The sequence below is a fragment of the Sciurus carolinensis genome, chromosome 9, assembly GCF_902686445.1.
Source record: "Sciurus carolinensis chromosome 9, mSciCar1.2, whole genome shotgun sequence".
NCBI classification, from domain to species: Eukaryota; Metazoa; Chordata; class Mammalia; order Rodentia; family Sciuridae; genus Sciurus; species Sciurus carolinensis.
This window is the reverse complement of record NC_062221.1, coordinates 73,063,846-73,076,236: the sequence shown is the minus strand read 5'-3', so window position 1 is coordinate 73,076,236 and position 12,391 is coordinate 73,063,846. Positions and strand designations below refer to the sequence as shown.

The 12,391-nt window shown below is 37.7% G+C and overlaps 1 protein-coding gene across 1 annotated transcript in view; it reads right to left on the bottom strand.

Annotated features, from left to right (window-relative positions):
* Gsk3b (glycogen synthase kinase 3 beta) overlaps positions 1 to 12,391 on the bottom strand; it is a 190,502-nt gene that overhangs the window by 103,838 nt on the left and 74,273 nt on the right. Inside the window, 2 exon segments of the mRNA XM_047563722.1 lie at positions 9,915 to 9,965; positions 9,968 to 10,110. Coding sequence (XP_047419678.1) covers positions 9,915 to 9,965; positions 9,968 to 10,110 — 194 coding nt within the window.

The following is a 12,391-nucleotide window of genomic DNA, read 5'->3' as shown; positions in this document are numbered from 1 at the left end:
GAGCTAACATTCACCTTCCATCACTGGGGGATGATCCACCTTCCCAGCTTTTCCTCTATGTGCGTTTGTTCATCTTTTCTCAATCCCTGAATGCCCCTCACCAGTTTCTGAATTAACTATTCTGGTGGTTGCGGCACTTCACTGCCTTCTGTCTTGCATAATTTCCGATGAGGATTCAACAGTCTTTGAAATGGTTCCATGTCTATCAATAAGGTATCATTTTCTTTTGGTTCACTTCAAATGTTTTCCTTCATCTTTGGTTTATAAGTACTCTGGATGTGTCTGGGCATGGACATCTTAGGGTATCTCCTACTACGGTTTGTTAAGCAGCTGAAGTCTATAGTTTCTTGTTTTTCATCACATTTTGAAAACTGAGCCCTAATTTTTTTCTGTGCCATACTCTATCCTCTCGGTTGGATCTCTGATGGCATTAACACTAGACCATCTCATAGGTCCCTGAAGCTCATTACACATAGCAGCAGCAGCAACAACAACAAACTTTCTTCTCTCCATTGTTTGCTTTGAGCAAACTGTTCATCAATCTTCAGGTTCCCTTACACTGGGCCTCCTGGCACCTACTCATGGTAGCTCTCAGGGTTGCAATCTTGCTCTCACTGAGCACACTGAGGCCTACTCCTGTTCAGGGTCTGTGAAGAGAGTTGTCACTTCTGGGTTTCTAGATGCTACCCATAAACTCCTCCAAGTTGTGGACTTGCACCCAAACATACATTCCCCCATCCCCCAAGGTTTCTTACTTTATTTGTGTGCACATGCTTCAGTTTACAAAATTCAGTGTCCCTAAAATCCAAAGATAAAAGCAACTCTACCTGGGTGCATGTGGCTTTTATCTAAGTGGCCATCCTGAGATGGTTTAACATTTCCAATCCCCAAAGCACATGTGCTTACCTTCATGACCTTGAGCAGCAGCAAGGAGGAGCTTTTGGGTATGGAGGCTGCGGTCATGTGGTGAAGCACACAGTCACTGCTGCAGGCAGGCTCACCCCTACCCACTAGTCCACCTCTTGCTTCCCTGGCCATGGATTATAGAGATGATGCCACAGAACCCTCTGGAATGTCCAATGCCTTTCCAGAAATGTCTTCTCCAACAGCTGCTACCCACATCAGGGAGGGCATGAAGACCATGAAAAGGATTCTTTCTGGCCAAAGAAATCAGCTCCAACAGAAACAAGTCTACAGAGGCGCAATGGGAAAATCTCCACCTACACTAGGTCAAGAGGAGCAAGGCCCCATCTACATTGATTCAAGACAAGTGATTTTCTGTCTACACTGGCTCAAGGCTCTAGCTACACCAAATAGTAGAGGGAGGCACAGTGATCCAGAATTAGTCTCCCTCTTTTTGTTTTTTTTGTTGTTGTTGTTGTTTTGTTTTGTTTTGTTTTTCCTGTTCTATTTTTAAACCTGTAATAAAAAAAAAAAACTTTTCAACATCGATTTTATTAAACAATTTTATTAAGAACCATCTCTGCTATCCCAGAAGCAAGGGAGGAAGCCAGAGAAGAGCAGGGAAGGGGGAAGTGTTCTAAGGAAAAGAGTCTCTGATGTCTGTGGCAGGTGGAGACAGAGGAGGGGTTCTGGTGGATCCAGACATGCTCTTGGATGGAAGCCCAAGTCAGTTGGTATACCTCATTGCTGAAGCTGTTTGAGTCCATTCCTGACTAATGCCCACAACCACAATGTCAGGATGCTCAGAGCTCAGGGTCTTCTGGCTGTCCATTGGTCTGTCTGTTTCATGTGCACATGTTCACTGGAGTCACTTCTTTTTGGAACCAAGGGTGTCTGCGGCCTCCTTCCATTGGAGCCACTCCTCTTCTGAAGGGTCTCGCTAAGTTGCTCAGGTTAGGTTTGAATATGTGATTCTCCTGCCTCAGTGTCCCAGAATAGAGCCTGTTATGGTTTGGATATAAGGTGTGCACCAAAAGTTTCTGTGTTAATGTAGAAACATTCAGAGGTGACATGACTGGATTGTGAGAATAGTAATCTTCTCACTCCATCCTCCATTGAATGGATTGACTAACTGGTAACTATAGGCAGGTAGGGCATGGCTGGAGAAGGTGGGTCACTGCGGTAATGCCCTGGAAGTGTGTTTCCTCTCTGCAACCCTTCCCCCACCCTGTTTCTGTCTCTGACACTTTGCTACCCTGAGGCAAACAATTTTCCTCTGTTGGGCCTTATCCCCATGATGGGCTTGGCCTCAGATCAATGAAGTCAGTTATCTAAGGACTAAAAATATGACCCCCCCAACCTGCAGTGATTTTTTCCTCCTATAAGGTGTTCTTGTCAGATATCTTGGTCATAGCACCAGAAAAGTTAATTAAAACACAACCATATGCCATTACACCCAACTTGATAAATATTCTTGTGTGTGTCTGTGTGTGTGTGTCACACGCGCATGCACATGTGCTTGGAACTGAACCAGGTCCTTGGATATACTGGAGAAACATTCTTGAGTTAAACATCCTATCCCTGGGTTTGGAGCCTTATGGCCCATTCGCCTCTTCAAGGCCCACCTCTCAATAATGTTCCACTGGGGTTGAAGTGTCAACAGGGAGTTTGGAGAGACATACACAATCAAACCACAGCACCCAATAAACATGAACCCAGGTAGTTGGTCCCCACTAGATGTGACCTATGTTCAACCAGAAGGACATTAGATTTGGAACTCAGAGTTCTATGAAAATAGAAAGATCTCTAGCAAACAAAATTCATTACATTTATAAAAGCTAGTGTTACTTTTGCTTTATACTGTATATAGTAAAGTAGCAAAATATATTTTTTAATTCTATGATATTAAACAAACCACGTGTACACATGTAACACTGTGACATCAGTGTCTGAATAGATGGGGATAGAGAGGCACAGCAGCAGCATTTTCTATACTACTATGGATTCACATCAGGGTGGTAATTCTTTCTCACATTAAATGGAACCCCCCTGGGAACCCCAAAGAAATATCTATTAGACATACCCAAAGAGAAAGGTAAGGGAATTAATATCCTTCACTAAAAAATCAACTAAATAGGAGAGAAGATAATCATATAGCAAAATTCACACTAAATCAAAACTTGCCCTGCTCTCCTTATAAGGACACAAGGCAGGTTGAATCGACAACAAGCCCTTCTGTTCTTATAAGAACACAAGTCACACTGAACCATTAGCTCACTAATCCATCATGACCCCATCTTAGGTAATTACATTATAATAATGCATTTCTGGGAGGAAAAAAGACCATATTCCTAGGTGTGGAGTTATAGCCTATACCTATCTTCTGGGGGTATAATTTAATCCATATCACTCTCCAGTCATATTTTTCTTAAGAGATTTTATCAGTGGATGTACAATCATTATGACCTTGGCTTGTTCATAAAAAACTTCAAGTCTTGAAGACAGAACTTTAGGCCTTAAAGACCAGGTATACAAACTTGAATATTCAGAATGTAATAAAGAAAAATAATAAATAAAAGACCATGATCAGAATATATAGATACTCTGGGATAGTAATCAAGAGAACAATCCCAAGTCTCATTGGCACAGAAGAGAACACAGAGAAACAGGCTAAAGGCATTAAGAACATTTTCACAGAGATAATAACTGAAAACTTTCCCCATATCAGAATTGAGATAGATATCCACATGAAAGAAGGATGTAATACCTCACACAAGCAAGATAAGAACAGAAACTCTCCATGACACATCACAATCAAAATGCCTAACCTAGAAAATAAGGAAAGAATAGCAAAAATTTGGAGAGAAAAACATTAGGTCACATTTAGAGGCAAGCCAGTAAGGTTCACTTCTGACTTTTCAACTCAGACTCTAAAATCAAGGAGGGCCTGGCATAAGATATTCCCAGCTCTAAAAGAGAACAACTGCCGGTTATGACTGCTATGCCCAGCAAATTCAAAGGGGAAATAAAAGCTAAACTAAACAGGATAAACTAAAAAAATTCATGCCCACCAAGCTAGCTCCACAAAGAATATTCGAAGATAAACTGCACACAGAGGAACAGAAACAAATCCCAAAGCTCCCAAATAGATAAAGATGAATAAAAGTGTAACCAACTAAATGAGATTCAAGACAGAATTAAATACAATAAATAAAAAAGGGAAATGCCAGGAAACCACAATACACATCTATAATAACACTGAATATAAATTGTATGGTCTCACCTTCCCAATTAAAAGACACAGTTTAGCAGAATGGATCAAAAAACAAGATCTAACTATATGCTATTTGCAAGAGATTTACAGATAAAGACACGGGCTGAAGGTAAAAGGACAGAGAGAAATACTTTATGCAAATGGAATCCAAAAACGACGAGTAGCTATTCTCATATATGACAAAGTAGATTTCGAGCAAAAATTAATAAGAACAAAGGCCACTACATTCTAGTAAAGAGAACAATAGTAAATATATATTCCACAGATGTCAATATACCCAATTACATTAAAAAACATTAAGCCTCAGACCCCAACAAAATAATACTAGGTGATTTCAACATAACACCAATAGGTCATCAAAACATAAAATCAATAAAGATATTTCCAACCTAAATACTATAAATCAAATTGACATAATAGACATCTACATTATATATCACCCCCAAAACGTTGAATTTACCATCTTCTCAGCAGCTCATAGAACCTTTTCAAAACAGACAATATCTAGGTCACAATGTATAAGTCTTAGCAAATATAAAAAAAAAAAAAAAAAACTGATATAATACCATGCATCCTATCAGATCAAAATGGAATAAAAGTAGAAATAAACAGCAAGAAACAATAGAAATCACATAAATACATGGAGAGTAAACAATGCTCTTTTAAATAAAGACTGGATCATAGAAGAAATTGAGAAAGTCTTAGAAATAAACAAGGATAGAAATACTACATATCAAAATCTCTGGGACAGTATGAAAGCAATTCTAAAAGGAAAATTTGTAGCATCAAGTGCCTACATTAAAAAAATTGGGCAATTTCCCCAAACTCAAAATAAGCTCATGTTCTACCTCCAGGTCTTAAAAAAGGAATAGCAAACTAGTTCCAAAATCAGTAGAAGACAGGAAATAATAAAGATCAGAGACAAAATTAATGAAAGAGAATAAAAAAGATAATACACAGGGATCAATGCCAAAAAGGGTTGATTCTTTGAAAAGATAAATAAGATTGATAAACTCTTAGTCCAAACTAAGCAAAAGAAAGAGAAAACCCATAAACAAAATTAAAGATGAAAAAGAAGATCTCACCACAGAGATTTTAAAGTCCAGACAATCATTAGAATCTAATTTGAAAATAAACTGGAAATATAGAAGATGTTGACAAAATTTCTAAACACATATGACTTGCCCAAATTGAACCATGAAGACAGAGAAAACTTTAACAGACCAATAACAAGTAATGAAATTTAAACAGGGATTAAAAGCTTTAAAAAAAAAGGATCAGATGAATTCTTAGCTGAGTTCTGTCAGACCTTTTACTTATACCAGTCTTTCTCAAATTATTTCACACATGAGAAAGACAGTGTATACTCTCAAATTTTTTCTATGAAGCCAGTGTCACCCTGATCATCTAAACAGATGCAGAAAAGGCCTATGATAAAATGCAACACCCATTCATGTTAAAAGCCCCAGAGAAACTAAGGGTTAAAGGATCTTCTCTCAACATTATAATGGATATACATGACAATCACAAAGTAAGCAACATATTGAATGGAGTAAAACTGAAAGCATTTCCTCTAAAATCAGGAACAAGGCAAGGGTGTCTATTCTCACTACTTCTGTTCAATATAATTCTCAAAACTCGAGCCAGAGCAATCAAGAAAGAAAAGGAAGGAAAAGGAATACAAATAGGAAAAGAAATAGTCAAACCATCTGTTTGCTGATGACATAATCTGTTTAGAAAACCCAAAAATTACAGCAGAGGACTTCTAGAGCTGATAAGTGAATTTAGCAAAGTAGTAGGATACAAGGTTAACACTCATAAATCAGTAGCTAGGGTTGGGGATATAGCTCAGTTGGCAGAATGCTTGCCTTGTAAGCATAAGGCCCTGGGTTCAATCCCCAGTAACACACACACACACACATACATACACATACACACACACACACACACACACACACACACACACACACACACACAGAATAAATCAGTAGCTTTCCTATACTCCAAATGTGATCCAGCTGAGAAATGAGGAAAACCATCCCATTCACAATAACCTTTTAAAAATAAAAAATCCTTGCGAACTAATCTAACCAAGCAGGTGGAAGATTTCTACAATGAAAATTACAGAACACTGAAGAAAGACCTTAGAAGACAGACAGACCTCTCATGCTCTTGGATAGACATAACTAATATTCTCAGAATGGCCATATTACTCAAAGTAATATGGAATGAAAGTAAAAATCAACAGCAATTCCCATCAAAATACCAATGACATGCTTCAAAGAATTAGAAAAAAGTTCCTAAAATGCATTTGGAAGAATAAGAGACTCAGAAAAGTACATGCACATGCAGGAAGTACCCATCAAAAATATTTAAAGGAGCACAAGGAAGATCAGTAGAGTATAGAAAGGAAAATAGAGAAGGATAAGGAAAGACAGGGTGAATGGGGACTGAAATCAAATTCCTTGCATGTATAATTTAAAGACAAGAAATGTATTCAAACAAAGCACAAATATATGTTGTTTGATATGAGAAAAAATTCCAATAGCTATCAACAGAATGATGCCTCCAATTAAGGTGTATTCACAAATAAAGGACAAGGTAACTATTAGAGGACAAGATAAAGCCAATATCTTTCTTAATGGGGGAGTTGGGAGAAGGTGTGGTGTAATATTATGAAACAAACAGGAATGATGTGTGAGAATCTGATGCTGTGATACAGAATAGTTGAAAGCTGTGTGTGAGAGAGAGAGAGAAAAGGGAGAAGGAATTAAATTCAGTGATAAAATGTAGTAAGGCTCTGGAATCAGACTATCTGGATTTAAATCTTTGCTCATCCCATCTACTTACTAACTATGTAATCCTAAAGGCAAGTCCTCTACCACTGAGCTACGACCCCAGTCCCATGGTAAGTTTTAAGTAAAATTACTATGTAAAACAACAAATACATATATAAGGATTTGCAGGTATTTACTACCATCATCACTACTATTCCAAAAATAATCTGAATGTTTGGGTATCCAGAAGTCAGGCATAATAAATATGGGGACACTGCCATGAAAACATCCAAGTTTTAGTTTGTGGACAATAAGGGTTAAAAGAATTTAGAATAGCAAGATCCACTCAGCTGGACGGAATTATTTGGAAAATATTATAGAATAATAATCTGACCTGGGTCCTTATATATGCACACCATTAGATAAAAGGATAAGACTGACAGTAATGAAGCTGCTATGGTTTGGGGAAGTGTGGTGGAGGCCACTTGCGGTTCTAGCTACTCAGAAGGCTGAAGCAGGAGAATCTGCAAAGACAACCTGGGCAACAAAGCTACACCCAGAGAATGAAAGGAAAACAAAGGAAGGAGGAAGAAAGAGGAATGAAGGACATGGGGAGAGAGGGAAAGGGAAAGATCAAGAAAGGGAGGGAGAGCCAGCACAGTGGCACATGCCTGTAATCCCAGCGGCTAGGTAGGCTGAGACATGAGGATCTCCAGTTCAAGACAGCCTCAGCAAAGTGAGGCACTAAGCAACTCAGTGAGATCCTGTCTCTAATAAATACAAAATAGGGCCAGGGATGTGGCTCAGTAGCTAAGTGCCCTGAATTCAATCCCCGGTAGGTAGGTAAGACGGAGGAAGGGAGGGAAGGAAGGAAGGAAGGAAGGAAGGAAGGAAGGGAGGGAGGGAGGGAGGGAAGGAGGAAGGAAGGAAGGAAGGAAGGAAGGAAGGGAGGGAGGGAGGGAGGGAAGGAGGAAGGAAGGAAGGAAGGAGGGAGAAAGAGAAAACAAAAAATAAAAAAAAACAAAGCAGGCTGCTATAGTTTGGACATGGTTTAACTGTATCCCCCTGAATTCATGTGCTGGGAGCTTAGTTGTCAGTATGATGGTATTGGGACACGTATGGGATTGAGGTCTAGTGGGAATGAGGTCAACTCTTTGAAAGGAATTCACGTAATTCTTGTGGGGGCCTGGTTAGTTCTCATTAGAGGGTTTTTATAAGAAAAGGTCCAACGCCTGAGTTGCCTTCTGGCTTTCTATGTCACCATGTGACCTCTCTCTTTCTTACACATGCTCTGGAAATGATGTCATCTAGCACCAGGTGATGCTGCCAAGGGAACCCTCACCAAAGCCAGTACCACACTGTTCAGATTTTTTCAACCTCCAAATGGTGAACTAAATAAACCTCTTCTGTGTTAGTTCCTCAGTCCCAGGGATTTTGCTTAGCAGTAGAAAACAAACTAATACAGAAGTTGAATGAAAGCTAAGAGGTCACAAAGACCACATATTTCAGGATAATGATGTTAAAGTCTGGAAATATGAGTATCTAAAAAAAAAAAAAGACTGTATTTTATATTCCTGAGTGTACAAATGAAATAGGTAAGTTTAATTATTTAGACTGTTAAGAACCATAGAAGACTTATATGCAGGAGGCATAAAATGACCAAGCAGAATATCAAGATTATTCTGGTTTTGGTATGTAGAAAGACTAGAAGGGAAGAAACCAGAACAGAATCTTACTAGTCATTAAGACAAATAATGACAAAATCTGATTAGAATTGTACTGATGGAGGGGAGGGGGATGGAGGAGGGAAGGGGAGGGGGAGGAGGAGAAGAAATATATCAACAAGAAAATGGTGGGGGGGGGGGGTGGGGAGGGAATAACGCAAATTAACCAAGTTTGACAATGACTGAATATTAGCAGGGAAGTAAATGACAGGGTGAGTGATAAAACCATTAGATGGAAAGAGCAAATCCAAAGATGTGGAAACCAAAATGAAAGCTTTCTACTGGGTTATAAAAGCTGTCAGTCAGGGTTAGATAAGAAGCCTTGTCATTTTGAAATAATAGTAAAACATTCCAATATCTAATAGGCAGTTAGCAACAAGACAATAGTGCTTGGGAAAGTGAGAGCTGGAAATAGAAACTTTAGAATTATCAAAAAGCAAAACAAAACTCATGAGAATGTTCTAGACATTCCACAGTAGACAGAACTAGACTGTGCTATTTCAGAACAGTGGTCACTTCTTATTTATTTTTATGTCCCTTAATGATTAGCACAGTGCTGAATACATGGGAAGCTCTCAGTAAAATATTGCAGAGTGGGAAGAACAAGAAGGGAACAAGGCTGCATAGCTTATTAATGGGCAGAATCTTATTGGAGCTCAGGTCTCCTGATCCTTTGTACTATACCACAAGATGGAGATCACATATAAGCTTCCATGGCACAGGATTTGGTACAAGAAATGAAAAAAAAAGTACAAGAACTGAACTTTGGGTGTTATTGGTTGATAGGATCAGAATGGAAAAGAAACAAGGGAAGACGGCAAAGACAGACAAGAGTTAGGGCGATATCACCATAATGGTGTTTCTCCACAGATTAAAGGATATTTTTCAAGAAAGGACTGCATAATCAGCTGTATCAAATGCACATAAGTTACAGTCAGTGTTTCTTTAGTACATTAAACCAATGAAGCACAATGCAGGGAAAGGTCACTTTTTTGAAGAAGAAATTAAGCAATTTCCCTTTCACAGGATTTTCTATAAATAATATTACTCAAGGTAGTGGTTACAAAAGTATTGATCTTCATAAATTTATAACTATAAGTAAAGTTGCTATAGCAGTTGAGTGAGACAAAAATTAACAGAACAAATGAAATTTGAAGCAAAAGGAAACAACTAAAAAAGCAATCATTTACATGTATTAAGAAAGCAACAAAGTACATGAAATACCAGAGGTATTACCTTAAATCTCTTGTCCTGCAATACTTTCTTGATGGCAAACCAGTTCTCCTGAATGCACAAAGTTTGGCTTGATATACCACACCAAATGACCCATTTCCAATCACTTTAGTGTCTGTATAGCTGACTTCTTGTGGCCTGTCTGGACCCTGCCCGGGAGTGGCCACCACTGTGGTCACCTTGCTGCCATCCTTGTCTCCTAAAGGAAGGAAGGGATTTTAAAACAAAATGAGAACTGTAAAGAATTATATGAGAAAACTGCCCAAGTACAAAGTAAACTATATTCTTTACTACAAGTTATTTTTAAATGCTCACCTTAGCTTATTGTGTAGAATTATTTCAAATTATGTTTCAATTATAAGTAATATTTTTAATCATCATTTATTCAGTCATTCTATAGATCAGACACCATGCTAAGTTTATACACATGACATCATTTACTGAAAATAAAATCCATGAAGTAGATATACTTTATGTTAAATTTGCCCAGAGTCAAAGAGCAAATGGTGGGCCCACAGGAGTCTTGGTCTTATGTGTAACTCTAAAGGTCTAAGTTCTCTCTTCAAGGCCTCCTTGTTTAACTTGAAAATATGTGCAACTAAAAATATCTAAACTCTATTCAGACCACTCTTCCTTTAGGGAGGTAAGGCTTTGAATTTTTACTTCTCTGTATCTTATTTGTGTTTTTAAAAAATTAGTATAATACATGTCAAAATATGGTCAGAGAGGGAAAAGAATGCTAATTGGGTGCTAATGGATATAAAGCCTAAAAACAAAAACAGGTTCTAAAATAAGCACCATTTATAGCAGGTCACCGGCTCCAGCTCTGCTTATTCAGTCTTCTCCTTACCTTGTTTGCTTCCTTCATACCTAGCAGAATAAACTAAGCAATTTCCCTTTCACAGGATTTTCTATAAATAATTGAAAAGGCTCTTTTCAATTCAAGCTTGAGAGCCACTTCCTATTTGACTGGGGATAGCGCACATCATCTTATACTCTGAATTGGTCAACTATTCTGAACTGTACTAAGGTACCTAGCATTTGAAGAGCTTTAAGTTGTTCTTTTAGTGACTTCAGAATACACACCAGTTCTAGGGACTAGAATGATCTTAAAGGTGCTTGCTTAAAGGTGCTTCATTTCAAATACAAAAGCAATGAGTGAAATTAAAAGTGATTTCTACATAAGATAACTAAGTGATTTGCAGGTAGTTTTTATTTTATTTTTATAACATGGTCAGCTGTCTTAACATTTATGTCTTTAGTTCCTAGGTAAAACATCCCAAAAGGTATGATTTAATTAGCACAAATTCAATAACCACTTGTGGAAGTAACTCAAAGTTCATCAACACCATTTTATTTACAACACTATTACATGTGCTTTGAATGCATACAAATCACTGTACAAGCCAATACATACCAGTTCTCAAAGTTTTCAAATTCTCCCTTCAAGTCTGAACTCCTAGTACAATAAATTCTAGAAACATTTGCTAAAAACCTGGTTTAATCTAATTGAGTTCTAAATTATTATTATTTTCTATCGCCCCAAAACCTAAATTTATTAATCTTAACTACAACTTTTCAGGTTAACTATAAATCCTACCAAAAGGCATTTTCTTTCTCATTTAAAAAAATAAACCTTTCTCTTCCTGTACTTTTAGCATTTCTGAAGACAAATTTGGTCTTTTGATCCTAAACACTAAATGAAGAGATCCAGAAAGGTTAGATCCAAAAATGTTAAAATTCGAAGTATTAAGCACATTATTTGTGAGGGTGGGGAGGTAGGTACCCAGGATTGAACCACTGAGCCAAATCCCCAGTCCTATTTTGTACCTTACTTAGAGACAGGGTCTCACTGAGCTGCTAAGTGCCTCACTTTGCTGAGGCTTGAAGCTGGCTTTGAACTCATGATCCTCCTGCCTATCAAGCCAGTGGGATTACAGGCATGCATTCTCCAAGGAGCCCGGTTTAAGCACATTCTTAAATTCCAATTGTCCCAAAGAAGTTAAAAAAGCAGCAATGAATTCAAACAATCTAACACTTCCCTATTTAATCCAAGTTAAATGCAGATCACCAAATAAGATGTTGAAAACTTTTAAAGAATGAGTTGCTTGCAAGATCTCACAAGTCTAACAAACAAATCATTAACTTAATTAAGGTAAAAGATTTTAAGACTAGTCGCTGTACTCCACAATTTTAATGGAAAACAAAAACTGTCCACAATACAACAAAAAATTATGCTTTTCTTCTGTATAATGATATTTCAGTAAAGAAGACAGGAACCACCACTTTGTATTTGCTCCAGTAAGAGAACTGACACAATATAAATAACAATGACTATCCCCACTTGGGTCCTCCCATTGTACTTATAAACACACCTTTACATTTCATGGTTTGAGAACGAGCCATAAAAGATAATCATCAAAACCCTGGAATTTTGAATCTCTTCATTCCAACTTTTACTAAGTCTGGGAATGTCTATC